General features: G+C 58.5%; 12 protein-coding genes across 12 annotated transcripts; 7 read left to right on the top strand and 5 right to left on the bottom strand.

The window, feature by feature from the left end:
• The first annotated feature begins 334 nt into the window (after window positions 1-334).
• Window positions 335-1,651, top strand: L226DRAFT_496905 (NAD(P)-binding protein). Its single transcript, XM_067677585.1, has 4 exons — window positions 335-564; window positions 619-1,139; window positions 1,195-1,313; window positions 1,373-1,651. Exons 1-4 carry the CDS (start codon window positions 364-366, stop codon window positions 1,564-1,566), a joined length of 1,035 nt encoding a protein of 344 aa, XP_067542378.1. The 5' UTR covers window positions 335-363; the 3' UTR covers window positions 1,567-1,651.
• Window positions 1,652-2,215: 564 nt separating this feature from the next.
• L226DRAFT_555892 (uncharacterized protein) lies at window positions 2,216-3,832 on the top strand. Its single transcript, XM_067683088.1, has 4 exons — window positions 2,216-2,667; window positions 2,717-2,785; window positions 2,841-3,625; window positions 3,679-3,832. Coding segments are annotated over exons 1-4 (1,293 nt in total). The 5' UTR covers window positions 2,216-2,230; the 3' UTR covers window positions 3,681-3,832.
• A 1,034-nt stretch (window positions 3,833-4,866) lies between these two features.
• On the top strand, window positions 4,867-6,816 carry L226DRAFT_528050 (uncharacterized protein). The gene is made up of 4 exons (XM_067679254.1): window positions 4,867-5,230; window positions 5,282-5,362; window positions 5,420-6,527; window positions 6,590-6,816. Exons 1-4 carry the CDS (start codon window positions 4,881-4,883, stop codon window positions 6,647-6,649), a joined length of 1,599 nt encoding a protein of 532 aa, XP_067542376.1. The 5' UTR covers window positions 4,867-4,880; the 3' UTR covers window positions 6,650-6,816.
• A 1,143-nt stretch (window positions 6,817-7,959) lies between these two features.
• On the top strand, window positions 7,960-8,964 carry L226DRAFT_451678 (uncharacterized protein; the record flags this gene model as incomplete). Its single annotated transcript, XM_067675028.1, has 2 exons — window positions 7,960-8,417; window positions 8,478-8,964. The coding sequence occupies 2 exons, from the start codon at window positions 7,960-7,962 to the stop codon at window positions 8,962-8,964; spliced, it is 945 nt and encodes a 314-aa protein (XP_067542375.1).
• A 133-nt stretch (window positions 8,965-9,097) lies between these two features.
• Window positions 9,098-9,849, bottom strand: L226DRAFT_496898 (HIT-like protein; the record flags this gene model as incomplete). The annotated part of the gene is made up of 3 exons (XM_067677584.1): window positions 9,098-9,400; window positions 9,540-9,685; window positions 9,747-9,849. 3 exons carry the CDS (start codon window positions 9,847-9,849, stop codon window positions 9,098-9,100), a joined length of 552 nt encoding a protein of 183 aa, XP_067542374.1.
• A 199-nt stretch (window positions 9,850-10,048) lies between these two features.
• Window positions 10,049-10,911, top strand: L226DRAFT_450975 (6-phosphogluconolactonase; the record flags this gene model as incomplete). The annotated part of the gene is made up of 2 exons (XM_067674985.1): window positions 10,049-10,254; window positions 10,335-10,911. The coding sequence occupies 2 exons, from the start codon at window positions 10,049-10,051 to the stop codon at window positions 10,909-10,911; spliced, it is 783 nt and encodes a 260-aa protein (XP_067542373.1).
• Window positions 10,912-11,167: 256 nt separating this feature from the next.
• On the bottom strand, window positions 11,168-13,369 carry L226DRAFT_555890 (uncharacterized protein; the record flags this gene model as incomplete). Its single annotated transcript, XM_067683087.1, has 3 exons — window positions 12,495-13,369; window positions 11,425-12,271; window positions 11,168-11,337 (listed from the first exon to the last, which is right to left on the bottom strand). Exons 1-3 carry the CDS (start codon window positions 13,245-13,247, stop codon window positions 11,168-11,170), a joined length of 1,770 nt encoding a protein of 589 aa, XP_067542372.1. The 5' UTR covers window positions 13,248-13,369.
• A 332-nt stretch (window positions 13,370-13,701) lies between these two features.
• L226DRAFT_541437 (uncharacterized protein) lies at window positions 13,702-15,270 on the top strand (the record flags this gene model as incomplete). The annotated part of the gene is made up of 2 exons (XM_067682056.1): window positions 13,702-14,722; window positions 14,777-15,270. The coding sequence occupies 2 exons, from the start codon at window positions 13,702-13,704 to the stop codon at window positions 15,268-15,270; spliced, it is 1,515 nt and encodes a 504-aa protein (XP_067542371.1).
• Window positions 15,271-15,494: 224 nt separating this feature from the next.
• Window positions 15,495-18,765, bottom strand: L226DRAFT_7819 (uncharacterized protein). The gene is made up of 8 exons (XM_067687239.1): window positions 18,599-18,765; window positions 18,414-18,532; window positions 17,965-18,345; window positions 17,866-17,943; window positions 16,459-17,816; window positions 16,182-16,406; window positions 16,033-16,116; window positions 15,495-15,974 (listed from the first exon to the last, which is right to left on the bottom strand). The coding sequence occupies exons 1-8, from the start codon at window positions 18,661-18,663 to the stop codon at window positions 15,726-15,728; spliced, it is 2,559 nt and encodes an 852-aa protein (XP_067542370.1). The 5' UTR covers window positions 18,664-18,765; the 3' UTR covers window positions 15,495-15,725.
• A 180-nt stretch (window positions 18,766-18,945) lies between these two features.
• L226DRAFT_528047 (glycoside hydrolase) lies at window positions 18,946-21,481 on the bottom strand. Its single transcript, XM_067679253.1, has 11 exons — window positions 21,007-21,481; window positions 20,924-20,941; window positions 20,759-20,871; window positions 20,680-20,705; window positions 20,379-20,619; window positions 20,282-20,323; window positions 20,164-20,230; window positions 19,988-20,110; window positions 19,861-19,928; window positions 19,656-19,801; window positions 18,946-19,595 (listed from the first exon to the last, which is right to left on the bottom strand). Exons 1-11 carry the CDS (start codon window positions 21,194-21,196, stop codon window positions 19,328-19,330), a joined length of 1,302 nt encoding a protein of 433 aa, XP_067542369.1. The 5' UTR covers window positions 21,197-21,481; the 3' UTR covers window positions 18,946-19,327.
• Window positions 21,482-23,450: 1,969 nt separating this feature from the next.
• Window positions 23,451-26,256, top strand: L226DRAFT_607046 (uncharacterized protein). The gene is made up of 5 exons (XM_067685737.1): window positions 23,451-23,905; window positions 23,961-24,056; window positions 24,113-24,337; window positions 24,395-24,682; window positions 25,406-26,256. Exons 1-5 carry the CDS (start codon window positions 23,508-23,510, stop codon window positions 26,187-26,189), a joined length of 1,791 nt encoding a protein of 596 aa, XP_067542368.1. The 5' UTR covers window positions 23,451-23,507; the 3' UTR covers window positions 26,190-26,256.
• Window positions 26,257-26,555: 299 nt separating this feature from the next.
• On the bottom strand, window positions 26,556-27,307 carry L226DRAFT_564456 (uncharacterized protein; the record flags this gene model as incomplete). The annotated part of the gene is made up of 4 exons (XM_067683649.1): window positions 26,556-26,750; window positions 26,814-27,042; window positions 27,104-27,191; window positions 27,253-27,307. The coding sequence occupies 4 exons, from the start codon at window positions 27,305-27,307 to the stop codon at window positions 26,556-26,558; spliced, it is 567 nt and encodes a 188-aa protein (XP_067542367.1).
• Window positions 27,308-27,516: the final 209 nt, after the last annotated feature.

The raw sequence follows: 27,516 nt of genomic DNA, 5'->3' as shown, positions 1-27,516 counted from the left end.
CGGAGGTAGATTTGAGCGCATCGGCATTTCAGAGGACCCAACGAATTTCTAGAGCACAATTCTTTGCCTTGTCGATCCAATGTGGATTAGCGAAAGCGCTCACTAAGCAGGAAACCAAGTGCTTTCCGGGCCCCTGTGACGAAACGTTTGCTCCGCCCGGGAGTCCGGTCGGGTTATAGCATTGTCCAGTTCCTCATTTACCGATAGGAACTCCCGTTCGGTGTTCAGCGGGCTTCTTGAAAACAAGCCGAAGGTCGGGCTCGCCCAGTATGATATCCCGCTGCAGGTATATTAGGGCGCGGATGTGGGGCGATCCAGTCATTCACTCGAAAATTACTCCCACAACTCACAATCTTCTAGACAATGCCTGCAGTCATGCCAGGAAAAGTCCTTGTCACCGGTGCCAACGGTTATGTCGCCATCTGGGTTGTCAAGGCCTTTCTCGAGAAGGGCTTCGCTGTACGCGGCACGGTACGCTCACAGAGCAAGGCGAAACACCTCCGCCAGCTCTTCCAATCGCACGGCGATAAGTTCGAAGTCGTGATCGTCGACGACATCACCAAGGTACGCTGTCTCTTGTCTCGTTGCCTGCGGGCACTTACCGATTTCTCGACACAGGACGGTGCCTTCGATGATGCCGTCAAGGGCGTCGACGCGATTGCGCACACCGCGTCGCCCTTCCACATGCATGCAGACGATCCGAACGAGATGATCATCCCTGCCCTACAGGGCACGCTCAGCGTCCTCCACTCCGCACTCAAGTACGGCAAGGGTATCAAGCGCATCGTCATTACTGCTTCGTGCGCGACCGTCCTCGAGTACGGCCCGGAGCCTCGGGTGTTCTCCGAGAAGGACTGGAACGAGCGCTCGATCCGGGAGGTGAACGAGAAGGGTAGGGCCGCGGCGCCGGGAGACAAGTATTGCGCAAGCAAGATCCTCGCTGAGCGGGCTGCGTGGGACTTCCACAAGCAGCACAAGAACGAGATTGCTTGGGACGTGACGGTACTGAACCCGCCGTTCGTGTTTGGCCCCGTCCTACACGAGGTGGACAAGCCGGAGAACCTCAATCAGTCGGTCAAGGTCTGGTGGGACGCCGTTGTTGCGGGCCAGTTCAGCAATGAAGACCTTGCAAATAACGGGTGAGAGCTCTTGATTGATGTGTATCAAGGGCCTTCGCTCACGTATAGGTTGCAGAGATGTTTGGGTAGACGTTCGGGACCTTGCAACGGCCCACGTCCTGGCGATCACGACGCCCGAGGCTGGCGGTGAGCGTGTCATCGTTTGCTCTGGTCCCTTCAAGTGGCAGGACTTCGGTGAGTATGGCGTAGATATTCTCTTGCAATGCAATGACTCATCAATTGTTATATTCCAGTAAACGTCGCACACCGCCTCTACCCTAAGCTTCCCGCAGGCAACACCTCTTACGATCCCACTAAGGCCGTGCACATGCTCTCATACGACACAACCAAGGAGCGTAAGCTCTTCGGCATCAAGTTCCACACGTTGGAGGAGATGACGAAGGATACGTTGGAGGACTTCGTCAAGCGGGGATGGGTCTCAGTATGAGTTCGACTTGACGGAACGAATGGATCCATTGCCTCAGTGCGGCCTATAGACGTTACAGTCCATTCGTATCACAGTTACAAGCGGCCTTGATGTATACCATACTCACGATTCGAATTGCCGATGTGGTCTGAACACGAATCTCCGAGTCTGACGTGAGATTAGTCCATATCACTTTCAACCCTAAGCGCTATAAGCCGGCAACATATTTGACAGCCTAAGTTGTTGCCTGACCAGATTGGTTTTCCGATATCTTTGTTTTATCGTCCTCGAGGGCCGAGTCCGATGGTAGGCAAACCAGGAGAGTGCTTCCAACACAGCCACTCCGTAGGAGTAGAAGGTATTTTAATAACCGCTCCCCCAGCGCTACGTGTCGGAGGAAGCTCACATCCACCGAATAAGTGTACAGTGTGCGTTACATTCTCGAAGGAACATTGACGTTCTGAACACCTACATGACAGTGGTTCCCTGTGAGCAATTCATGTAGTTGGGGCTTATCCGCTTTATCAGTGGAAGTTGCCTTGTGCCTTTCGCGTCAGGGAATGAATGCTGCGGTAGATCTAGGCGCCACCAGAATCACTTTAAACGCGAAATACACGAGGAAGCTCCCATTTATACCAGGTTGCTGCGGCGCGCCGCGCAGACAGTCTCTCTGACCCCCTTTGCAATGCTCTGCCACGGAGAAGAATCCGTTTCAAGCTCGGGAACCGAAGACATCATGGCGCTACTCTCTCTGGTGGCTGCCTACAGTCTGGAAGATGTCGACCAAATCCAGGGGCGCAGGAAAGGAAAAGATAGAGGTGGTCCGCCATCCGATGAAGAGCTGGCTTTCGAGCTATTTGCCGATGAAGCCCGTGCCTTGGAGCTGCTCACGCGCGACATGGCCCTCGCCCAGAGCATTGACCAGGCCCTCTGCGCGGATGCGACTCTGCTCGCTGAGTACGAACGTGCGGAGGAAATTGCTATGAGGGATAGAGAAATCGCGAGGACCATCTTTGAGGGTAGAACTCCCCCGGAGCCTCTTGCCGCCGATAGTACTATGGTCCTGCCGACGTCCGAAGACGCACACTCGGCAGCCTTAGACGAGCCATCCAACACGCACATGTAAGCATGCGTAGATACATTAATTTAGGCGACGCTGATAACAGCTTAGGACCAGTAAACCCGCCAGTTCAGCACCGTCCTCGTCAACTAAGAAGTTGCCTGTTCGTGCCAAAGTACGGTGAGGAATGAATCATCCATACACATCCAGATGACTTGCTCACTTACTCATACAGACTGGAGATTTGCGTCATCTGCAGAGATGACATCCGCGGTGTGATCGTCCGTGCGCCCTGCGGAGATGCCTACGACATCGAGTGCCTTGTAGATCTCTTCCGCGCGGCAACCGTCGACGAGTCCCTGTTCCCCCCGGCGTGCTGCCGCCAGCCATTTGATCTGAAAGTGGTCCGGCAGTACTTGAATAAGGAGCTCGCTACACTGGTCGACAAGAAGGCAATCGAGTTCGGAACGAGGAACAGAGTGTATTGTTGCCGCCCATCATGTTCCATCTTCATTGGCTCCGGTACTACTGTAGCATCCCAGCTTATCTGCCCGCAGTGTAGGATGGAGACTTGCGGGCACTGCAAGCAAGCGGCACACAGCGTATTCACGCGCTGTACAAGCGAGGAGGATGCGAGCGTCGTCGCACTAGCCGAGGAATCGGGATGGAAACGATGCCCGGGATGCGGACACCTTGTCGAGCTCACCATCGGTTGCTACCACATGACATGTCGTTGCAGGCACCAATTTTGCTACTTGTGCGCGGCGACCTGGAAGACGTGCACGTGTGCGCAGTGGGACGAGAACAGGCTCCTCCACGCAGCGCAGGACCGGGTTGAGAGGCAGCAGAGGGCACAGGTTGTCGTCAACGCGAATGCGGCCCCTGCGCGGGCGGTAGACTATGGACAGGTCGTCGCGCAGGAGGTTGCAAGGCTGCGTGAGAACCACGACTGTCTTCATTGGTGGCGATATGTGTCGGGTGGGGGCCATTGCGAGGGATGCGGGCATTACCTGCGCATGTTCTTGTTCGTGAGTGCATTCTCTTCTGCCACAAACAACGTCTCACTTATTCGCAATGGTAGAATTGTACGACTTGTCGTATCTGGGCTTGTGCCAGATGTAGAAGGAACCGCTGGCTCTGGTGAGGAGTCAGGATACGGCGGGGTGCGGCGGGTAATCGATGGTTGTTGTATCGGTTTGAAAGTTCCCAGAATCACTGAATATAGGCATCCTGTAAGATAGAGAATGTGTAAACAATAAAGGACGTAGTGACGATGAAGTGAGAGTACTCTGAGGAGCTCTGCAGCCGGGCTCGGAAAGGGCGCTAATAGGTGGCAGCTACACAACAAGGCCGTTGTCGTGGACGACATCCAGACAATAAGGCAGTCCCTTGTCCATACCCGTCCCTATTGTTATTCAGACAACCAGGAGGCAATAAAAGCAGGTACACCAGGCCTCCGTAAGGTCTTCATAGGGCCCCAAGTCACCCCAAGTCAACTCTGGGTCGGGTATAACCTTGGAGACAACATCGAGCTGAAGACAAGGGTCACTGTCTGGAAACACCGCTACAGCCTCACAGAGCCACTAACATGGCTCAATGGGCAGTGACTTGGGTCTCGGGGTGTTTTCTGAACGTCCAGGGCTAACCCCAGTTAACCCTGACATCGTATCGGCGGAATTCGGCCCATATGAACCACCGGACATCGTGGATTCATGACGTCCAGCGCCCATAGCATGGGCCTGCAGGCCTCTTAATGAAACCATTCATGGGCATGCTTGTATTTTGTGAGCTTCGTAGCGCTCTGCGCCGACCACAAAATGGGGATGGTCAACGAAGTCTGATCCGTCTCGTGCAACGTGGAGAAGGGGCAAACCCAGGTCGTACCCAATCTTCGGCGAAGCGTAGACATACCTGGATATTGTCTCCCACCTATGCGACGTGAGATGTCGATACACGCCCCCGGCTGCGCGCGGCTGGCGAGACTTCGTGCTTCCGTGACGGACGGCAATGCAGATGACGGTCCCTGTTGGACCAGCTCGTGGCTGCTTGACCCTGTCAAACCAGAAACACATGCATCAGATGAAGTCGAACGAACGCGATGATGAGAGGAAGAACCAGCCTTGGCCGTGGCGCCCGACGGGCGAACGCGTGTATACGCAGGAGGCGCGAGGCAGCGCGACACTCGCGGGTCGTCGCAGTGTATTTAAAGGGACAGGGATGTCCCATACCAGGCCAGCTTCGTGCTCGTCCACTTTCCTATCTCAACTAGCTCAGGATGCAGACGGTCAAGTGGACTTACAATCCGGCGGCTGACCGAGCTACCATGGCTGCGCTACAATTCGAAACGCCTATCTCTCGCCCTCCAGGCGTAGCCCCTCGCTCCAGCGATAAGGGTAAAGCAAGACATGACCTTGCCCTAGACGAGGAGATCGCGGTCATGCTTTATGCCGAACAGACGCTTGACTATGATGAAGAACGAACCGACATGGGGCTAGGCTTGCACACCGACGCCGATATCGACGCGCCGGGCAAAGAATATGATTGGGCATACAATTACGTCGGTGCTAGCACCGCGCAGGGCTTCAGTTACCACAACTGGGCAGGCGGACACTGTCATTGTCAAGAGTACGTAGTTATCACATGGTATGGCTCAACTCACCCTGACAATATGCACAGCTGCATGCGGAGCCGCACACCAAGAACGTACGCCTCGTCGAGTGCGTACAAATTGCTGCCTGCGAAAGTTGAGCCTGCACGGTACGTGATCAATCATTTGGGCAGCTGCACGGCTGGGCACTTATCAAGGCCCATCAGGAATTGCGTCGCGTGCATAGACCGTATTGAAGGGCCAGTCATCCATGCTCCATGCGGCCACGACTACGACGTCGACTGTGTGGTTGGTCTCTTCCGCGCGGCGACCACGGACGAATCATTGTTCCCTCCTGCCTGCTGCCGTAAACCCTTCGACTTTGAACGACTCCGTCGCTACATGGACCGAGAGCTCGCTCGCCTCTTCGAGAAGAAGGCGCGGGAGTTCAGCACCCAGCACCGGGTGTACTGCAGTCGTGCGTCCTGCTCGGCCTTCCTCGGTGCCGCTACCAACTCCGCTACTGCCATGTCTTGCGACACCTGCGGTACGCGGACATGCGGTCACTGCAAGAAGGCGGCGCACTCTGCCAATCAGAGGTGCACCAACGACGCGGACAAGGAGATCCTGACCATGGCAAACAAGGAGGGTTGGAAGCAGTGCCCGCGCTGCGGTCTGGTGGTCGAGCTCACTTTCGGATGCAACCACATGACGTGCCGGTGCAACTTCCAGTTCTGCTACCTCTGCCTTGCCCCTTGGAAGACATGCGAATGCTCCCGATGGGACCTTGACAGGCTCCTGGAGGCTGAGCATGATCCAGACTTGTTGGAAGAGGCCATACACAACCTGGAGGTCGACGACCAGTGGCTGCCGGGTCCAAGACCGGCGGACCGCCCCGAGCCGATCTTCCGGGATGCGAATGCCAACTTGCGTCGCAGACACGTTGAACGGCGTCGGCGAGCCACCGACTTGCAGGTTCGACCGGCGAGGGCACCCACGCCCGAACGTCAGAGCACTTGGGCACCTGTTAGGCCACCCACACCGCGCTTCGCACCAGGAAACGTACCCGACGGGGGTGCAGAGGCGTCGGGTTCAGGCCCAAGCTGGCCACCCCAACCCGCCGCCCCTGTCATGATGCCGATGGCAGCCCCACCAGGTTGGGATCTCAGTTTCACGTACTCGTGGCCGCCTCAAGGAGGGTTCTATCACCCCGCTATGTTTCCTCAGCGAACATTCTGTCAGCAACATTGGTGGACACCGACAATCTCTCTCGGTGCCAATGGTAACATGGTGATAGGATGTGCAACCTGTGGTAACTGGCAAAGCGGCTTATGGGTGAGTGTGACTTTGTGCTCGATGCGAGTCTGACGGGTACTCACTCTGTTTCTTGCATGCAGATGTGCGTGTATTGCCAAACCCATCTTTGTACGACCTGCAGATATCACATGCGGGCCTGAGGTGTGCGAGGAGGAAGTCCTAGAAGCAGCCCATCAACATGAAATCCATGCACATTATGCAATATGCCCTCACCATGCTCACCATGCTTTCCAAACATATGCCTCTCACATATTCGTCACTCGTATTTATAGCACGCAGCATGTGTTGGTATGCTCCTCTATGCCCTAAATTATTTTCTCTCGTATTTATTCTCGTGTACGTACCGGATGAATGTCAATGAGCACTTCGGGCTCTTTAGATCAAGAATTATGGCTTGAGGGAAGGGAGGCCTCGTGAAGTCTCTATCTGGTCAATACGCGCGCCCCAAGCAGAAGAGGGTGTAGAACAGAGTGCAGAGACGTCCGATAGCCATGCGGCAGATCATAGCAGGAGGGAAGCTGCGCGAAGAGCCGCCATGCACGTACACTGCCGTGACGGGTCTCGTGGGCGCGTCGCGAGCCAGGAACGTGCCTCCAATTCACTTTGGCTTCCGCCGCCTCCGCCCACTTTCCTCCGGCATGTCTCGCTCTCTTCCTTTCTCTCCATCTCTTCCTCTCCTACCACTGCGCGCGTCGGCGCCGCGACGACCCTCGCCATGGCCGACGTCGTGCAGCCCGCCCCTGCAACTGACGCGCAAATAGCCCAATCGACGGAGAAGCAGACGACGAAAGTACTGACCTCGGAGGCTGCAAGCACCAATCCTGCTCCCGCTGCTGAGAAGAACGGGAAAGGCAAGGATCTTCGCGCATTCCGAGATCGCATTGCGCTCCGTCGGTCGTACAGTACGAAGCATTCCTCGCTCTCGTCGCCTACGCTCCTCCCCACGTCTTCCAAAGAGCATATTGCAGACGTGCAAGAGGATGCCACACCAAAGCGTCCGAGGGTGGCTGCACTGGAGAGGCTGATCAGTGCCAAGCTGGGAGCCAAGAAGAGCGGGAAGAAGACCAAGGACGTCGATGCCGCACCCATCACCGTCGCCCTCGACGCGGCCCCGTCTGGCTCATCCGCTTCAACGGGACCCGCGGCTGAGCAAGTCGAGCAAGTTTTAACTGCCATCGCGGAAGTCGCACCGTCTGCACCGTCGCCCGAAGGTAAAACAGAGCCCGTCACTGAGGCAACTGTTAGCAGCACCGACCCCGAGCCGCTCCCTCTCGCTCGCAAGATCCAATCCCTGCTCTCCTCCCTACCGCCCTTCCTCTCGTTTGAAACCCCTGCGGATACCCCCACTGGCGGATCTGAGCAAAATGGCGGTAACGCGACAACTCCCTCGAATGCCCCCGCGCCCATCCCGGATTCGAGCCTCATCTCACTGCTTTCTTCGCCGTCTATTATGAATGGCTCCCTCTCACGCGGAAGGCAGAGCGTGTGGGCGATGCTCGACAACCTCCGCCTCAAGACGCTCAAGACGAGTGCGGACGCAGGCACTACGCCCGCGAGTGACGTCGCGGAGGGCGCAGAGTCCGTCCTGGAAGACGACGATAGTGTGATGTTCTACGGGCCCCTTGTCCCGGACGCGAACTCGAGTGTCGAGCTTGCGCGCTCGGAGATCGTGTCGGTGGACGAGAACGGGACCATCGTGGAGGTCATTCTGGATGATGCGCCCCCGCCACATGCTTCCCGCCCTCCGTCGCCAACAGATGGCGTTCAGGCGGAGAAGTTCAGTTGGCATTGGCCGTTCCATCGCAGTGAACCTGCGCCGGCTCCCCAGCCTAAGACGGTGGAGAAGCGGCTGTGGGTGCCTTCGACCGATAAGCTCTCCCTCCAGGTGATGTGGTGGGGATACAGGCTGTACGTGCTTCGGGCCGTGATGATTGGAAGCAAGATGCTGATGGTATATGCATGTTGTAGATGGCTTCCTCCACCTGTGCTCGCGATGCTGGACGACAAGGAGATCGAGGCGGCGAAGCTCGGGGCCATGCTCACGACTGCTCTTCAGTGGCTCCTCAACAACGTGCCCAGCAACGCACTCCCGCCGACGCTCCGCCCCGCCCTGTCACTCGTTAAGAGCTTGGTGCCGTACCTTGGGTACATAGGCGGCTTTGTGGCCTGGTCTTGGGGCGCGATCAAGGGCTTCGACAAGGGCTATGGCGTCACGCTGACTGCGACCTGGCTTTTGCCCATCGCACTCGTGCCTGGGACCTGGGAGGAAAAGGACGTCCCGAAGCCGCCAACTACAAGTGACCCATCCTCGCCATCCAACAGTAACTCCTCTGCGCCATCCCCCGATCCTTCTGCTCCCAACACTGGAGACCCATCGACTACTCCAGCGCCATCATCCCCCATGGCTGATCCTCTTCCGCCCAGTGCACCTGGCGTGCTCAGCGCACGGGCTTGAGGTCTCTTGATCACTCTACATATGCTTCGTGTTTGCCGTCACGACCACTTACGACTGATAACAATGGCTATACCCGCAGAAGACATCTCAGTATCGCATGAGAGACAGGGATGCTAATCTATCATCTATGTATCTAATCTACTTTGTTCTTGGTATGCACCTCCTTGGAGCCAGAGCCATTCTCGGCCTGCTCAAAGAAGGTCTGCAGCCACCTCGCCTCCGTCTCCATGTCCTCCAACGTGCGTGGCTTGCGGTCCTCGTCTGCGTCCATCTGGAGCGGCTGCGGGACACGGCGGAGAGCGCCTGAGAGGTCACCCTCGGCACGCTCGAGGGCCGGGTAGACGTCGTCGTTATTTGCGAAGTGGTCGCCCTGGAGCTTCCGGGGAAGGAGATGGAAGTGGACGTGAGGCACGGTCTGGCCCGCGGCTTTCCCATCCTGCGGTGCCGGGGAAAGTCACTTGAGATGATGCAAGCATGCAGGAACGTGCGTAGGCGTGAAGGGTCGGGCGATAGGCAGGGGTCGACAGAGATGGAGTAGGCAGAGCTGGGCGTGGAGAATACGAATGGTGACGTACCTGGCAAGCTATTGTGAGCCCGTCCGCGGCATAGACGCGCTCGATGATGCGTCCGACATGCTGCACGGAGGCCATGAGCGATGCGAGCTCGTCGTGCTTGAGGTCTGCGAGGCGCGGGACGACGCGCGTGGGTATGACAAGGACATCTGGAGGGAACGGAGGACGTGAGACGCGAGACAAGGCACCGGGGGCAGGACGGGAACACACGGCCAGGAACGATGGGCTTGAGGTTGACGATGGCGGCAGCGAGCCCGGAGCGGTAGAAGACCTGGCGGGAGACGTCGAATGTAGAGAAGAGCAGCGCAGACATGGCCACAGCAGCAGAGCTCAGCCTGACTCCCGGTCGGAGGCGCAACTTGCAAGCAGGCGCGGGCGTCTGGGAGAGATGGATGGGGATGACATCAGTGCTGATCATATGCAGTCCTTGCTTTTGGCTCAGCATATCGTCCTCTATCTTCCCTTCTCCTCTCACCGCCCTCAGTCGCTCTTCTACTCCGTTGTCCACTGCAATGCCCCACACCGCGCCCGACCCACCCGTCCTCTGCGTGTTCCCCACCCCCGCCGAGCTCGTCGACGGGCTCGCGCATTTCATCATAAAAGCACAGAAGGAGTCAGTCGAGAAGAAGGGCCGCTTCACCATCGCCCTCTCGGGAGGTTCGCTCCCCAAGCAGCTCTCAGGGCTCATTAACAACCCCGCCGTCAAGTGGGACAAATGGTGCGCCTCGTTCTCGTTTGACCTCCCCGCTGCGGCTCCGCGCCAGATCTTAAATGGCGCTCGCTGACCATCGACCACAGGCATGTTTTCTACGCAGACGAGCGTGTCGTCCCGCTCGACCACGAAGACTCAAACCACGCGCTCTGCGTGCGCGAGCTCTTCTCCAAAGTCACACCCGGCGTCCCGCGCGAGCAGATCCACACGATCGACCCCGACCTCCTGGACGATCTCGAGGAGCTCTCCGACGCGTACGAGAAGGAGCTCATCCAGGAGTTCGCCATGAAGGACTCGGCCCGCTTCCCCGTCTTCGACCTCATCCTCCTCGGCATCGGCCCCGACGGCCACACCTGCTCCCTCTTCCCCGGCCACGAGCTCCTCTCCGAGGAGGACCGCTGGGTCGCGTACATCGAGGACAGCCCCAAGCCGCCCCCGAAGCGCATCACCTTCACATACCCCGTTCTCAACCACGCCGCGCGCGTGGCGTTCGTCGCCTCGGGCGCGGGCAAGCAGGACACGCTCCACACTGTTCTCGACGAGCCTGAGCAGGGGCTCCCTGCGAGCCGCGTCCGCCCGGCGCACCCCGGCCACCTCTACTGGTTCGTGGACCAGGCGGCCGCGGAAAAGGTCCAGTACCCGCGAACACCGTTCAAGCTGTAGTTCCCGGGCGGCCCGGACTGTGGGGATTTCATGGCCATGAAAGTCTTGTGGGGGGGTTGTACGCTGGAAGAAGTCTATCGCTCTGTGTATCTTATGTCTAACCGAAGATTCTGCGATTCTGAGCAGGATGTATGCTCCAATACCCTCACACAATGCGCACGTCCGTGTTATGCGTGAATGTTCATTAGCAATCGTATAGGTAGTCGTAGCTTGGTATACCATGACATCAACAGACCAAGTGAGGACATACCCACCCTCAGCTCTCCTCGCTAACGCCCATCTCCGGGAACACCGTCAACACGACAAGGTCCAGGATGAACATCACCAGATGGGCATTGCACGCTGCGTTATCCAGCGGCGCAATAGCAGCATCGATAGTCGCAGCGCGGGCAGCAGGGGTAGGGCCCAGCAGGGGCGCGACGGCACCTAGAACGAACACGTCAGGGAACGTTCAGTCCATCCTCTGCCCTCAGAAGTACGTGTAATGGAAGCGTGCGCGTGCTGCAAACTCACCTGGAACACGCTCGGCCAACCGTCTTCGAACGGCTTCGCGCATCTCGGCCTGCTCCTCGGGCGTCGGGTCGACGGGCGGAGGCGCAGGCCAGCCCTCGGGGAAGAGGGTGCGCCGTGCGGTGCGGACGATGTTGGCGAGCATCGCGGGGGAGAAGAGGTGCGTGTAGAGGAGGTAGGGGAGGAGGCGGGCGAGGAAAGGCGCGGCGAGGGAGCCGAAGAGGGTCAGTAGGTGCGTCAGAGCCCGGGCTGTCGCGAGCGAGGCGTGGGACTGTGCGGCTGCGGCTGAGGAGGACGTTGGCGGAGGCGTGAGGAGGGTAAGGATGAAGGTGAGTGGCGGATGCGTGTAGTTCGGGATCGGCGGCGGTGGTGGAGTCGCAGGTGAGGGTGCGGGTGTGGCAGGCGCTGGGGTTGACCCGCGAATTTGGGACGTGCTTGACGTTTGGGAGGGTGGTTGGAGGAGGGATGCTGACTCGGGAGAAGGAGAAGGTGGTAGAGGTGGTATGGCTGGGGTTCGTGGAGGAACATTCAGTGTGCCGGGGAATGCAGGCGTCCACATGCTGGTGTCGCTGCGGGAGTGGACGGGCCCGTGAGGCTCTTCCTGTTCACCTGGTGTCGTGTCGTGCGGGGGCTCGTCATGAGTACGCGAAGGGGTGTTTCGGTTCACCTTCTTGATGGTATCTCTGGCGTGCTTGTATGCGTGCAGCACCGCCAGGCATGCACCTGATACGGATTGGACAGCAGAGAGTAAGAAGATGACGAGAGACTGGAACGAGAAGTGCTGGGATCCTCGTCGTTGCAACGGGGAACGATCGGACGAGGATACACCCTCTTGCATAGAGTCCAGAAGCTGGAAGGACAGAAACAGTAATCAGCAAACGTCATCCAGGAAGTCGTGTGCGCAGTCGGACAGGGTATGCTGGGATGCAATAGTATGCGTTTATTGTTCGGTATATCGTTGCGCGATACAGCGAGCGGTAAGTACAGGGCAGTATATTTAGGTGTGCACGCGTGTCCCGGCGGACGAGATTGTCCAAACCCACACTCGGACAAGAATCGGGAAGACAACTCACCTCTGGCACCTTGCCGGCAGCTTTCTCAGGACCGAGCTGGTCCAAAATTATCTTATGGATGAACCAGGGCTGGGTGATGCGGGGCAGGACACTCCCCACGACGACCTTTAGGATGATCTCGCGGACGATGTATCGCTCTGTCTCCGGCTCGTAGTCCTCCGGCGGCAGGCAGGTCTTGAGGATGTGGTCTATAACTTGGCGCACGTACACGGAGTCCACGACGCCTTCGGGGGACACGGCCATATGTGGCTGCATCTGGTGGAAGAGCTGGGCGAGGGAGGCCGCGCCTCCGGCTGCATAGGAGGTGTGCAGCTTGGACTGGGCATTGCGGTAGTCGGCCCAGTGCTGGTCCAGCAGAGTGGGCAAGTCACGGAAGACGAGAGGTGAGAGGTCTGTCGCAACCAGGCGAGTCTCGAAAGCACGCATCACGACGGTGAGGATTCTGGCAATCTCAGGCAGGAACTCCTTGTCATAGCGCGTGATCTTTGTCCACCAGGTGTTGACGTAGGCCCGCAGAGCGAGGGCGATGAAGTCGTAGAGCTCCGCATTGAGCTCGGGCGCGGCAGCGGGCGAGAGGAGGAGAGGCGGGAGGTGGGCATCAGGCGGGAGGGCGGGGAAGAGGATGCGCTTTGGGAGGGAGACTGGGAGGGGCCTGCTGGGTGGGGCGGCGGCCTTGTCTGCGGTGGAGGATGCGAAGGACTGGATGGAGCGGGGGCCGACGCGGCGGGCAGCAGAGGGCGGGGCGGTGGCCATCGCCAACCCGCGACTCCGAGTCGACGCGTCGGGCGAGAGTCCGAAGGCGCTCCGGCCGGACACTCGGGGCGGGCGGCGGTGGCGGTCATAGCCGGCGTCAGATGCTATTTTTGGATAAGGACGGTGTCCAAGTCGATGGCTTGCAGGTCAGGTCAGTCGAATATTGCTTACTCTTTGCTCGTTCCTAGCCAGGTCCGCCCCGTCCGCCGCCCTCGGGCTTCCCTCTCTGACTCTCCTCGCTCGCTCGACGGCAATACGAGCACTGTCCTCGAGCCACGCGCGCCCACCGCCATCGCCCAGGACAAGGACTTTGACAGAGACACCGGCACCCGCGGACAGCTCCCCCTTCGTTTTTATGTCCTAGCCCTCCCATCGCCATTCTTTTCGCCAACACGCTCATTGCACCGTCTACCATCCTTCGTCCGCCCCCAGCCACAGACTACCTCCAGGGACTATGCCCGATGTCCTCTACTTCGTCCGGCGCGACGCCGACTCCGGGGGCAAGCTCTCCAAGTCGACCATCATTGTCATCGCAGTCCTCTGCAGCTGCGTCGTCGTGCTCGTCTTTGCCCTCTTCGCCTGGAGACTCCTCGCCCGCTCCTTCCGTCGCTCCAAGAAGGTACCACTTCCTCCGGTCCAGGACCTCGCACACCACCGCGAGCAGCAGCTAGCCGCCTTTTCCGACCGCAACGCCCGCCCGACGACATGGCTTGACTCCGCAGGGCCGTCCATCCACCAGCCACATCCCCGCCTATACTCGTCGCATTTCCTCTCCGCAAGCGCGAGCAGCGCGTCCCTCATCCGTCATGGTAGCAGTCCCGACGTTGCGAGCACGGTAAGCCGCGGTCCGACCCGGGAGAACAGCTGGACGGGTGAGGACGCCACATCTGCCGAAAGCTCTCCCTACCCTACGCCACTCTCGACAGAGGAATTGATGCCGCCGAACCCATCTTTCCTGCCCGTGGTCGGTGCAAACCCACACACGAGCATGACCAGTGTCGCGAGTTCATCCAGTGATGCCATCTCCGACGCCAACGCCGCCATGCCTGCATCGCCGTCAGAGCAAAATCACTCCGCGGAATCGTCTGCATCTTTGGCCAACAGCCCATACGGTTCGCCTGCGCGTGCGCGGCCACCTCGGGCGTCGCGCTCGCGCTCGCGGCCGATGTCCATGGTCTCGTCGCACACGAGCCACTCGCTGCAGACGTCGCACTCGGTGAACACGCTCCGGGGCCCGGCGCATTCGATCCACAGTAACATCCAGATCGTGCTGCCAGCGCCGCTTGCGCCCGAGCTGTATCCCCAGCCGCAGCCGCATCCGCTCGCAGATGCGGGAGGCTTTGAACGGACAAGCAGTTTCTACGGCGGTGGCGATCGCAGGAGCGCAGCCGACCCGTGGCTCTTTGCAGGCTCGAGACCGCAGAGCATGGCGCGCATCGACCGGGAGGCGAGTAGTGGCTCGCGCATGTCCTCCGGTAAGCACTCTCCCTCCCTCTTTCTCCCTATGACCTCCTCTAACGGTGCCCCAGTCGGTCCCCGGTCCTCCCCTGGGGGGTCGCGTCCCCGGAGCAGCCTGCACAAGGTCTCCGCCTCCGCGACTTCCCTGCACGACGGCGACAGCGCGAGCATGAAGGCCCGCCGTGCACAGTCGCAGCCGCCCATCCCCTCTGCTCCATCCGCGCCCGCTGTCTCGCGTGCACGCACCCCGTCCCCTGGGCCGTCACGACCGTCGTCTGCGTTCGCGCAGCCTGCGTCCCCGCTCCCACCCGTGCCACGAATACCGTCACAATACGGCCGGGCAGGAGGCTTTGACGGCCGTGCCAACGGGCACCCGCAGGCAGACGCAGGGGAGGAGCCCGCGCGTGGGCGGGCGCGAGACCCAAATCCCCTGCCTGTGGGAGCTGCTGCGCCTGTCCCCATGGTCGGCGCGCCTGCGCCCCCATCGTCCTATGCGGGGCCGCGGCGGGAGACTTCCGGGAAGTTGAGGAAGAACCGCTCACAAGATCGGCGGACGAGATCATAGTACTTGTAGGCTGTGTGGCATGTGGGTGAGAGCGCGGAGGTGAGACGAGCAGGCAGTTCGCTTGGATGAGTGATCCAGGTGTGGTTTGCGTATGAGACGAGACGAGACACTGCAGACATTGGCATACACGCATCCGTACATTATCAGTAGTATTAACATAACCAATGCTACCTCGGCACTTCGTTTAGACAGCAGGGAGGACGCGACCTTGTTGGGGTCTGCCAGTCGTTAACTTCACGCACGGATCGGGACAAGGTTGGTACGCCAGAAGGCGTGCGACGACCCTCGCTTTGGAGCCGCCGTCAGCGTCGATTATCACTGAGCGCAGGCTGCGCAGCATTATAGGTACAGGTACAGAGAGAGATAGAACAGACGGGAGAGAAGACACTTGCGGTTGGGCGGTACTACACGCCTCATCAGACCGGGTCCAGAGCAACTCGCAGAACGAGCGGGGTTCACATCATCCCGAACGCGAACGCGTCGTCGTCGCCCCATCCGGTGGGCTCAGCCTCCTCGCCCATATGTGAGTCTTCGCCATCCCCGATCGATGCAGAGGCCCCATCCAGGTGGGTATCTTTGTGCGCGTCAAAAGACGATGGATTGGGAGTTGCAGACGGCTGCGTGAGGGTGCCCGTCGCTTGGCCAGAGTACCACGACACTTGTACGGGGCCAACCAACGCGATATGTGAGCCCTTTGCGAAGCCCTGGAAATATGACCGCATGTCAGTACGAGCATTAGCCACGCAGACCCACGGTGCGTACCTGTTCTGCAGCGGCACGACTCCGGAACGAGACAAGCACGTCACCACCTTCGAGAGTCTCCACCGACTCGACCTGCCCGGTCGTCTGCACACGCCAACGACCATCAGAACATGCTCCGTACGTATGTATGATTGGACGACAGTACGCACCTCGTACCAGTCGCGCACTGCCTGCGTCGACTCCGGCAAGGTTCCCTTGACGAGTAGCTTCTTCGGGCGGTTGTCGAGCTTCATGCTTGCGCGCGGAGGCCCACCGCGCATCGCACCGCGGTAATAGCTCCGTGCACCCCGTCCGCGCCCACGGTACGGTCGGTAGGATGTGCCGCTGTAAGGAGCGGGCGCTTCCGAGGCCACAGGGATCCCGAGACTCGCAGCCTGCACCAGTGCATGTCAGTATATGCGCTAAGAAACCGACCGAGGAACGTACCTCTGCCTTGAGCTTCTCGAGCTTCGCTTGCAGCGCCTCTGTACTCTCCTCGCTCTCGCCGAGCATCTCGAGCTCCTTGTCCAACCGCTCGCGTTCCGCACGTTCCTGCTCCTCTGTCCGGGTCCCAGATACGGACCGTCTTGACGGTGCGGGAGCGGAGGTCGACGCCGGAGGCGGCGGCGGGGACTGGGAAGATGCTGTCGCGGACGGCTTCATCTCCTCGCCGAGCTTGCGGAGACGAGCCATGATCTCCTTCTTCTCCTCTGGAGAGGCGGTAGAGAGCTTCGCCATGAGTGACTTCTGTTCCGCGATCTGCTGCTCAAGCAGCTTCTGCTTCGCAGCGAGGGCGGCGGCAGCGGAGGAGGATGTAGATGGTTGGCGGGAAGTGGGTGCCGTTGCGGTGTTAGGCGTCGGAGGAGCGGGGGAACCTTCTTTGACACCTGCTGAAGGACCCGAGACGGACTCTCGTCCTGCTCTGTGGGCAACGATGTTCGCAGACGCGGCAAGCATGCGCTGGCCGACCTGTCCATGACCCTCCATCGGACGATGCCAGAAGACCTTCACGAACCGGTTGCCGAAGACAGCCTCCTCCGACTTCCACGCTTTATGCGCCTCGTCGTGGGTGGAGAAGCTGACTAGTGCTTTCGCGCTCGGAGCATCAACAGCAACGTTCGTGACCGTCCCGAACTTGCTGAACCAGTCGTTTACTGAGCCCAGGCTGAGCTTGTCTTCGGGGATCTTCTCCACGACGAGCGTCTTGTCGTCTCGTCTCTGAGGACGGAAGCTCTGCGCATCGCCGTTGAAAACGCCGCCACGTCCACGGCCTCGCGTAGCTCCACCGCGACCAGTCGGATGCGGCCTTGTAGGCAATCCACCGTCTTGTTGAGAGAACTGTTGCGGCGTCATACCGTTCATGTTACCACCGGGCATGACACCCTCCATTTGCGTTGGGCCTCGTTGCTGCTGCTGCGGCAACGGTCGGTGATGGAAGGTTTCGCCAGTGTTGTAAGGCGAGACGTCCTCGATGGGAACTTGCGGCGTTAGGTCCTGAATGACAGGTAGCTCACCGGGATTCTGGGGCATCGAGCTCTCGCCACCCTCTGCCCGCGGCAACACCGCTGGTCGTGCGTTCGGAACGCGACTGCCACCCATCCCACCCATCTGCGACATGTCCATTCGTTCGTGAGGGTTATAGGCTCCACCATCTCCAGCACCCATCGGGAATTGCATTCCGCCCTGTCCCATCATGGGCATATATGGCATCCCACCACCACCCATGGGGAACAGCTGCGAAGGCACGACCGCATCTTCACCGTGGCTGTACTTGCAGAACGCGCCGCGGGCACAATAGCCATTGTCTGCAAAACATCAGGGAGCTTGCAGTCTGAACAAGACGCATATACGCACTGTGATAGTCGCGACATATCCCACGTCGCTGTTCTGGTGGTCGGTAGTTCTGGCCCACGCGCCCGTTCATCCCCATCCCTCCGCCGTTCATCCCCATACCTGCCATCCCTCCGTCCATGAAGTCTGCCCGTCCTCCGTTCAATTCCATCCTCGCCCCACGATCCCCACGTCCGCCCCATGATGACCGGTTATCTCCCCGCCCACCATACCTGGAGAACTGGCCGTCTTGGTTCAATCGTGCGCCTTTTGACGGCCCATGCGAGTCGTAGTCATCTTGGTCATAGCCGCGTTTCCGGCTTCTATCGGGTGACGTGGATTGTGGGTTGACCAGGCCGTCTAAGGGAATGGGGATGCCAGCGTCGGCGGAGGTGCTGGACGAGGCGTATGCGGGAGAGGTGGATGATGACGGGGCGTCGGAGTATGGGAGGTAGGATTTTGTCCGTAATGCGGTGAACAGCGTGTCCACGAACGGGGAGCACTCTACGACACGACACGAGACACGGGGATTGGTGCGTTGAGCGGGAGGACAGGATCCGAGAGCCACGCACCTTTTTCCAGGAACTCCTCCAGCTGCACGACGAGTTCTTTCCGGAGCTCGGCCTCCGGCGCGTTGTGCTTCAAAAGCGCAAGGATATATTCGGCGAGCGCACCCGGCTCGGCGTCGCATCTGCAGACAAACGAAGGACGTATCAGGTGTGACTCTCGCGGGGAAACGTGCTTGCGCGCTACTGACATTGGTTCAAGGGTTCTGACGAGCCATGGTTTTAGGACATTCGCTGTTGCGGGGTCGTAAAGCATCGTCGGCCTGCAGATGAAGTATGAGGGATGAGGCCAGACGGAAGAGGTGGAGGTCAGAGATGATGATTCGCGCCTCCGGAGAGCGCGCTCAGGCAAGGGACGGTGGCGCGCACCGCAAACTTCCACTTTCGTACTACGATATGATCTTTTATCTGTACATGTCCTATCGTCCATTGAATACAGAACTTCCACTTTCCGTTTGCCGCCCGGCACTTCTGACAAAGCCGCCATATCTGGCAAGTCTAGTGTTCGAACTGATTGAGGCCAGTCAACGTGGGGAGAACGTCGATTGTATTTTCAGTGTCAAGCAAGGTAGCAACGGTGCAACCCAGCACAAAGTTCCAAAGTACAAGGCAGGTGCATGGCCAGTAAAATTATCGCGGAGAGCTTCAAGTGCGAAACCAGAACAAAAGCTGCATGTTCAAGCAGACGTTGACAACCGTCAATGCAAAGCCCTAGGTTGTGCAGTACGTCCATACAAGCACATTTGGACACGTCACTCTCAGTACAATCCACATCAAGCTTCCCACATACATCCTCAATCGCGGTTAAATAAGATTCATATGTCCTTCCGTTTCAAGCTCCGGCCTTGCTTTTTCCACCTCTTGTACCACAGGGCGCCGACCAAACTCACCACAACCACGAACGCACATAAAGTCAGGAATCATAACTCTTCCAATGCCCTTTTCGAGCTCGACGCAGGGGTCGCCCTGTATACCTTCGTCTGGTGCGACCCAACGGTGACCGACACCGAGCCTTGGAAATCGCCAATGTTCTTGCCCCACTTCCCGCTGTCGTCCTTCTGCCAGAGGTCGAAGAGCGTAAATGTGCCAGAACCGAACGACTTGCCCTGGTCGGTGAAGACATCAATGAGTGAGATGTCCTCCGTGTGATTGCTCGTGCCGGTGTTCAAGACTGCGAAGACGAATTGGCTAGAGCATTCGCGTAAAGATCAACGCATGCGTGACTCCGAGAGAGGACGAGATGCTTACTTGTTGACGAGGCTACCGGACCAGAGCTGGAGGTCACCGCCATCTGGAAGTGAGCGCTTCCAGACGCGAGTAGCAGGGGAACCGTTCGGGTCTTGGTTGACAGCAATGATAGCATCGTTCGTGACTATCGTCTTTGTGTCATCCGACTGCGAACCACCGTCAGCATTGGTGTCTATGAATTATGCTCGCAGGGAGGGTAGCGCACCATGTTTGTGACATCGTTACCCAGGATAAGTGGACTCTTGACGAGGGCCCACATCGAGAAGTGCGTGACTGAGGGAGTGCGTGTGAGAATGGAAGCATTCCCGTGCTCCTGTAAACGTACTACGTACCATACTCGTCGAAATTCATGCCACCATTGCCGACCTCCAGCATGTCAAGGTCGTTCCAGTGCCCGTGACCCGCCTTCTGGCCAAGAGGGGCAGAGAAGTCAAGAATCCGCGTCACGGCGCAGTCTTTATATCGCATGAGCGAGTAGATTACGTCGGAACCTGAGTGAGTTGCTCACGGAAGCCTGGAAGCTTGCAGTCCAGCATGTCGGTGCAGGGACAGCGGACATCATATCGGTCGAAGTTCTGTATGAAGATTCAGTGCGCGAGAGTAGTCAAATGACACAAGCAGCGTACGTCGTAGATGTCTCCCGAAATCCGCCAGCTGTTCGCAATGTCCTAAGTGCTCAACTTGAATTAGCTGTCGAAAGGCGCTTTCGGGATCTATACGTACGACTGCGAAGTTCCAGGGACCGTCCTCTCCCCAGTTGCACATGGAGTAGAGGATAGGCCTGCCAGTCGCATTCAATGCCCTTGACATGTTGTTGTACCTCTCGTACGAGATCAGAGGCGTTCCTGCGCGACCTTCGTTGTAGCAATTGTCGTACTTGAGGTAATCAATACCCCAAGAAGCATAGGTCTTCGCGTCGATTTCTTCGAAGCCTAGGGAGCCGAACTTGCCACCACAAGTATAGCTGTCAAGAGAAGCGCGTAAGCTCCATATGGTCACCTACCGCATGACCTCCTCAACTTACGTTCCAGCGCTGCTATATATTCCTACCTGCGCGGACCTCAGGGACGCGTCACATCAGGGGGCGTCTAGTATATGCGCACCTTGAGGCCCATAGAATGTATCTGGTCGGCGACGCCCTTTATGCCATTGGGGAACTTGTCCTTGTTTTCGACGGGGGCACCCGTGTCAGGATCACGGCTGTCGGCGTGCCAACCTGGGGTGCATGTAGGCATGCAACGCGCGCATAACAGGAAGAGAGCACTCACAGTCATCAATGAGCACGTCTGTGCATACCGCAATTACACCTCAGACATGGCTCATACTCGGCCAGATGGTAACTCCTACTCACAGTTATAACCAAGGCCGGTCAAGTTGTTGGAGACGAGAGCTTTGGCTGAGCCGACGATGAGGTCCTCGTCGATGCCACAGCCAAAGCGGTTCCAGGTGTTCCAACCCATCTGGGGTGTCAAAGCCAAGCCGTTGTTGAGTGCCAGGACGGCCGGGAGGGCCGAGGCGAGAGCAAGCAGCGCGCGTGCCATGGTGGTAGGAGTCAAGGCTGTAGAGACCGTCACGTCTGATGAGAGTGTTTATATGGGCCGTCAGACAGGGAAGGCCGACAGGAGCAAGAGCGAAGCAGGACTAGTCAGGACGGACGGAGAGAAGGGGACGAAGGACGGCGGCGGGGTCAGATGACGGGAGCGTCGTGATCTTCGAAGCGCGGGACCTTCGGCAGGAGGGGCGTGACCGAGTGGGACGTCGGGGGCGGTCCGCCAGGGGGTCTCGCAGGCCAAGCAGCATCCCCGTGCCATGGTGCGCTCGCTCAGGCTCACCGTCGCTCATCGCGGCCTCCAGCGCCCGCCCTTTCCCATCCGCACCGCCACAGCGATCACTCGCATGACGTCACGCGTCATGGTTACGGTCACAGTAAGTAGGGGTTTCCTCTCGTCCCACCATCTCCAGCGCGCTTCGTCCTAAACCCATCGTCTCTAGCTTGATATCACCCTTGCCACAGACAAACAATGCACATACAAGTGCACCCGCAGTTCAACACCACCCCTAACTGTCCCTGCAAATGTCCCCGATGCCGGACACGACAAATGGATTGCGGTCAGGCTGCCATGCTTTACCCGAGTTGCGCACTCGCCATGCCGTTACTAACCACACTCGGGACGCGGAGGCTGGCATACGCCCTACACGGCCTCAGACACAAGTCGCGTACCCGTGTCGGCGCGATCATCTAATTCGTGCTGTCCTCCCACTCATCATCGCGCACGCTCGGATGCTTGACCACAGGAAGATGGAGATGTGGTGGCGGGCTACTCTCTGAAGGTATTTAGGACGCATGGCTGCAAGGCAACCTAAGCACCCGCATTCGCCTTAACCCACCTCCCAAGCACCTCTGCCGCCTCGCTCCAATGTCTGCCACTGTGAGTAGTTGTCTTCTACTTCTACGATGCATCACCTCCTCATCTGCCTACAGTGCAATGGGTGCAATAACGCAATCCCCGCCGGCAGCGTCGTGGTGAAGCCTGGCTGCGGCCACAGCTACGATACCAACTGCATCGGGAACATGTTCAGGAATGCCCTCGCAGTAAATCAGAGGTTTTCGCCCTGCTGCAACAGGCCTATCGAACTTGGACTCGTCAGGGAGCATCTTGATGACGAAACTGTCCGGAGACTCGAGAATCTCTGGGACACCTTGAGGTGCTCCCATCCCGGGTGCAGAACTCTGCTGGTCCTCGGTAAAAGTTTCATCACCACGACCAGGCTTTTCCGCTGTCCAAGGTGCAATTATGGGACTTGCGGGAAGTGCGGCAACCAGAGTGGGCAGAATTCATGCGGAACATGCTCCAGCCAGCGACAACACGGGATGCGGTACGGCCCCCATATCTCCACCCTCGAGTGATGTCGAGGGCATACTCGATACTCCACCAAGTGGCTAGCAGGGCCTGTTCCAAGGTATAGTCTCCAGGTTGTTTACTACAATATTTGCCACCTATGCTGATGTATAACGAACTGATTACGCAGGTGAAACGTCCGATAACGCTCCCCCTGGATGAGGCACTGGCATTCGCTTGCCACGCAGGCTTGTCGCAGTAGTAATTCTTGGATGTACACCATACCTTTTGTATACATTCGGCTCAACAATTTGAGTCCCATCGTCTGCGCGAATGCACATGGAGATATACTGATTCATGACTCTCGGATGCGACAACGTTCCTGACGGAACGAGCGGCTGCACCCATCTCACCTTAACCGCGCCCGAGATCGGTGCCTCGGAGTTCGAATTGTGCTTCGCTTTCGACCACATCCACACTTCCGAACACTCGCGCCTCAGGATCACAGGCATTCGTTGTGGACGCGTTTTACTGCATTGCCGACTTCAGACTTCATACGTCCGACATGCCCGGTGCGTTGACCATCGGAATATTATTGCATCCGCTGACAGCAGATTCCTCTTGGTCCAAATCATACAGCGGTACTATCTGTCTCGCCTTGATTTCAGAGGCGATACTATGCAGCTAGCGGGCGAGATGCTTGAGCTACCGATGGGGACACAACCAGGATCCGACCGACGTGAACACGGATCCTTCTTGAAGTGATTATTGTTGGCTATCGAACTCTATCCAGGCCGCATCGCTGCAGCAGGCAAGCAGAACACCTGTCTCTGAGTCATCGATGTCGTAACTTCTTATCTTCTGTTGCTCATAGAAATGGCAGATGACCCCCCTGTCCTGCCACCAGCGACCACGCTGCAGCAATGTACCATTCTACCGCAGCTCAGAGATGTCCGGGAGGCTTATGATAGCGCCGCACTGGTGTTCTGCGCCCAGGTAACCCGTCCTTGCCATGATGCTCGCAAGTGCACTCATCTCCACGAGCTCATCGTCCGTCCCGACATCAAACGAAAATCTCTCGGAGTTGATAGCGCATATATCGAACTTGTCTCTAGCAGAGCTAAACGCCCATCTCGCTAAGCGCGCCAGTCCTGGACAGCCACTCAACGATGAGGAGCTCTCGCTGGTACTCTTCGCAGAGGAGGCGGAGGGGCTGTTGAACGTCGCGAAGGACCATGCCACGGGCGAAACAGAGTCCCAAGACGCCCTATTCGATGCATTATTGGAGATGGAGGAGGCTGCCCGGTATGACAGGGCCATGGCCATTGCTTTGTCTCAAGGAAGGAATCCCCCTCCGCGTCCACAGCCACGCATTCCGAGTAGGCAGGCGCAAGAAGCGACGCTGGAGAGGTCCGTTGTGTCGGCTCTTGGTACCTTCGCGTAAGCTGACCACACAACTCCGCAGGCTCCGGACACGGGTTCCACACAGCTCAGGTTCAGTAACCGTGCCGACTGGGCCGGCGGCTGCTGAACCGCACAAGACGACGTCAAAAAACTACAAGTGAGTGCCCTCACACGATGGTTCAAATGTCATCCACTGACATGTCGCACGGACAGCTCATCCGATGTAGCGATAGGGCTTGTAGGACGCCCTCCCTCACTCGGCTTTTCGGCGGAGCTTTGGGACGGCATGGCATCTACTAATCCTACCGTCACTCCGCCGCTCGTCCCGTCAGACGACGACGAAGGCTCAGATGAGCCTTCGCATCCGGGCTCTCCGGATCTTGAATACGCTATGCGTGTCCCTAGCTTCCCGCCGTCTCGGAGCGTCTCGCCAGGCCCGTCAGTGGCACCTCCAATCATTTCGAACCCAATCCCTCAATGCATCGTTTGCCTCAGCCACATTGACGACGGCCCCGTCATCCGCGTTGCCTGCGGACACCACTTGGACGTCACCTGTCTCCGCACCATGTTCGGGAACGCGACCAAGGACGTGACGCTCTTTCCGCCGCGTTGCTGCGGAGAACTCGGCCTGGACGAGGTGCAGGAACATCTAGACGCGGCCCTTGTCAGCCGTTTCCGACAGAAGGCAGTCGAGTTCCGCACGAAGGACCCGGTGTACTGCAGCAACCAGCGCTGCTCGGTCTTCCTCCGGGGCGCGACTCCCACCGTGCCCACTCCGATCGAGTGCACCGAATGCACCGCGATGACGTGCTGCGCCTGCAAGAGAGAAGCCCACCCCGGGCAGACGTGCGAGTCGAGCAGGCTCGACGAGGCGGTGCTCAGCCTTGCGAAGGCAGAACGATGGACGCGCTGTCCGTCGTGCCACTTCATGGTGGAGCGCATTTCAGGATGTCCGCACATGGTGTGCCGGTGCCAAGCACAATTCTGTTATCTCTGCGTGGCCGTTTGGGGAACATGCAGGTGTACGCTGTGATCATTGCATTCCAGTGGTCATCGGACAGGACGCCATGAGTCTGGAGAGGGCTGTCGATGCCATGACTGTGGGTTCCGGGGTCAGAAGTACCGATTGAATTTTACTGTATCGATGTCCGACCAGTCAATCGGCTGTGCTGTAACCTGTTGTATGAATTGGTGTGGACTAGTAGTGCGTGTGCAGGATGATAACGCCGCTGTCAACACAGGCGAGTTATAAGGATCAGTATGGTTAGACCTGTACCACATGATGAAGCGCGCGAAGAAAGCACAGGCCGGACGTAAGTACAAAGTAATCCCACAGTCATCGGCATTCTCCTGACGTTGTGGCGGCAGGGTTAGAGTTAGAATGGTGCCAGACGTGACAGGGTGCGTGACTTGACGCGTTTCGACGCGTAGACGCGTATCACACGCGTTCTTACACACTACACCATCCACCTCATGCCCTGTGTCTTGTGTGTCCACCACTGCTAGCCCCCTGCCTATCCACACGAGCGCCATGAACACCGCCAACCAATTTTGCGACCTCGCCACGCAGCTGCTTACCGAGTCCCGCCGCTCGACGGCGACAAACACCCTCCTCAAATACAACGACGTCCTCGTCCGCTCCATCATCCGCGAGCAACGCGACCTCGACGCGCGCATTGAGGCCCTCCTCATGAACACCGCACCCGCAGAGGGCACCGACGACGACGACCCGGACGCGACACTCGATGCCGCGAAGCAGAAGGAGAGCGAGCGCGTCATGCCCACCGTCCTCCTCTACCAGACTGCGATCCTCCGCAACAAACGCTGCCTGCTCGCGTACCACCAGCACCGGCTCGAGTTCCTCAAGGACCTGTACTGGTCCGTCGGCGGTGCGCTCCCGCTGCTGCTCTCGCTGCCCCCGGCGCAGGCACAGGGCCAGCCGGGGCAGGAAGACGCTCAGTTGGGGGCAGCGCCGCAGGACATCCGTTCAAAGCTGTCTCCGCACGAGGTGGACTTCCTGCGTTCGTACGCGGCGTCGCTGCTGACGTTGCGGACGGAGGCGTTCTCGTCTGGAGCGGGCGCGGGGAACGGGCCGACGGAGGACATTGATCTCTTCGCGCCGATTGCACACCCGCCGAAGGACCTGCAGGTACATGTGCGCGTGGTGCGCGATTGTGGGATCGTGTATACGGAGTTGGGCGCGATCGATTTCAAGCGGGGTCATAGGTTTTTGGTACGGAGGTCCGACATCGAGCATCTCATCGTGCAGGGGTACTTGGAGGAATCATAGTCAGGAGAGAGGCGGAGCACCGTCGTATTGCTGTCATTTGCTATCATTATTGCTTTGCTGTAGCCCCATCTCATCGCATTGTCGATCAGCATATCCGAGTTCACACTCAGGTTTCAGTATCAAATCCAGGATCCACTGGACCCCAATCGTGTTCCACACTCCGACAAGCAACCAACAGTCCCACAGGGCTATCTACGTGAAGCGCACTATCATGGGTATGCAGAGTAAACGACAGAAACAAACAGACAGTAGATTAGAGTGTGAGGTGTCCGTCATCGTATATACGATAGAGGACATGAGGGTGACGAGAACATCGCGGGAGCAATGGATGGTTAGTCGTCATGAGTGGTATGCAATGCGACTTGTTTAGAGCTCGTCGCAGAAAGGAATGTCGTCGTCGTCCTCATCCGCATCAGCGGTAGTGGTGGTAGCGGGGGCGGCGGAGCTCGTGGAAGCAACGAAGGTGGTAGCGGGAACAGTCGTAGAGGGAACAGTGGTGGAGAGGATGCTGGTCGCATCGGGGGCAGCAGGGGCGATGACGGAGTTGGCAACGCAGACGACCTGAGGTGAATTACATCATACATCAGTCTGCATGGAACACGATGCACAAGGGGCAGAACGGACCTCGCCGGTGTACAGGTTGCTGCACTCCGCGTCAAGCTGGGGGTTGTTCGCGTAGAGCACGGTGGAGTTGATGCCATACACGCTCTGGATACCACCGCAGGAGTCACCAGACTCGACGACGTGAGTCGTGGTGCAGTCCTCGCCCTCAGTGCCGAGGCAGAGGACGCTGCCAGGCTCGAGGTTGTGGCAGACGGAGTCAATGCCAGGGTTCACCGCAGAGAGCTGATGACTACACGCGCGATGAAGTTAGGACGAGGGCTCATGAGCAAGTGGGGATTGAGGGGACGTACGTGGAGACGTTGTTGGCAGCAGAGATGGTGTCACACCAGTCGCCCTCCTTGACGGTATAGGTGCGAGTGCAAGACGCAGCGAAGGCAGCTGAGAAAGCACATTGGTAGCTGTCCTGGGAGGGTAAGGGAGAGGGAGACGGGATACGTACTGCGGGCAAGGAAGGGGACAGCGACGAAAGCTGCGACGACTGAACGGGCGAACATGATTGCTTCTTGAATATGAACGAAAGCGAAAGAACGAATGTGAGTGGGGGGTTGGCCTAAGGAAGGACGAAGCTGGGGAGAGCGTCCGCTGCGGTCGTCGGGGGCGTCGTGGGCTGAGGATGAGGGAGGGAGGGAAGTGCGAAATCTGCCAACTGCGACCGCCCTTTGATATGAGCGCCTTGGTCCAATCACTTGGCGGCGGCTGCTAT

The sequence above is a fragment of the Lentinus tigrinus genome, assembly GCF_003813185.1.
Source record: "Lentinus tigrinus ALCF2SS1-7 unplaced genomic scaffold L226scaffold_1, whole genome shotgun sequence".
In the NCBI taxonomy this organism is placed as follows: domain Eukaryota; kingdom Fungi; phylum Basidiomycota; class Agaricomycetes; order Polyporales; family Polyporaceae; genus Lentinus; species Lentinus tigrinus.
Note: the sequence above shows the minus strand (reverse complement) of the source record. Positions and strands in the feature narration are given on the sequence as shown.

Coding starts and splice junctions, on each gene's coding strand:
- L226DRAFT_496905 (XM_067677585.1), top strand. CDS start 364: ATGCCTGCAGTCATGCCAGGAAAAGTCCTTGTCACCGGTGCCAACGGT. Junction 565..618: donor TCGTCGACGACATCACCAAG/GTACGCTGTCTC, acceptor TTCTCGACACAG/GACGGTGCCTTCGATGATGC. Junction 1,140..1,194: donor GAAGACCTTGCAAATAACGG/GTGAGAGCTCTT, acceptor TATAGGTTGCAG/AGATGTTTGGGTAGACGTTC.
- L226DRAFT_555892 (XM_067683088.1), top strand. CDS start 2,231: ATGCTCTGCCACGGAGAAGAATCCGTTTCAAGCTCGGGAACCGAAGAC. Junction 2,668..2,716: donor GAGCCATCCAACACGCACAT/GTAAGCATGCGT, acceptor ATAACAGCTTAG/GACCAGTAAACCCGCCAGTT. Junction 2,786..2,840: donor CCTGTTCGTGCCAAAGTACG/GTGAGGAATGAA, acceptor TTACTCATACAG/ACTGGAGATTTGCGTCATCT.
- L226DRAFT_528050 (XM_067679254.1), top strand. CDS start 4,881: ATGCAGACGGTCAAGTGGACTTACAATCCGGCGGCTGACCGAGCTACC. Junction 5,231..5,281: donor GGACACTGTCATTGTCAAGA/GTACGTAGTTAT, acceptor CAATATGCACAG/CTGCATGCGGAGCCGCACAC. Junction 6,528..6,589: donor ACTGGCAAAGCGGCTTATGG/GTGAGTGTGACT, acceptor TCTTGCATGCAG/ATGTGCGTGTATTGCCAAAC.
- L226DRAFT_7819 (XM_067687239.1), bottom strand. CDS start 18,663: ATGCTTTACGACCCCGCAACAGCGAATGTCCTAAAACCATGGCTCGTC. Junction 16,407..16,458: donor TCGAGAAGCTCAAGGCAGAG/GTACGTTCCTCG, acceptor GCACTGGTGCAG/GCTGCGAGTCTCGGGATCCC. Junction 15,975..16,032: donor GTCGTGCCGCTGCAGAACAG/GTACGCACCGTG, acceptor TCATATTTCCAG/GGCTTCGCAAAGGGCTCACA.
- L226DRAFT_528047 (XM_067679253.1), bottom strand. CDS start 21,196: ATGGCACGCGCGCTGCTTGCTCTCGCCTCGGCCCTCCCGGCCGTCCTG. Junction 20,111..20,163: donor CTGCAAGCTTCCAGGCTTCC/GTGAGCAACTCA, acceptor TGCGATATAAAG/ACTGCGCCGTGACGCGGATT. Junction 19,802..19,860: donor GTAACGATGTCACAAACATG/GTGCGCTACCCT, acceptor GGTGGTTCGCAG/TCGGATGACACAAAGACGAT.
- L226DRAFT_607046 (XM_067685737.1), top strand. CDS start 23,508: ATGATGCTCGCAAGTGCACTCATCTCCACGAGCTCATCGTCCGTCCCG. Junction 23,906..23,960: donor CAAGAAGCGACGCTGGAGAG/GTCCGTTGTGTC, acceptor ACAACTCCGCAG/GCTCCGGACACGGGTTCCAC. Junction 24,338..24,394: donor CGGAGCGTCTCGCCAGGCCC/GTCAGTGGCACC, acceptor CGTTTGCCTCAG/CCACATTGACGACGGCCCCG.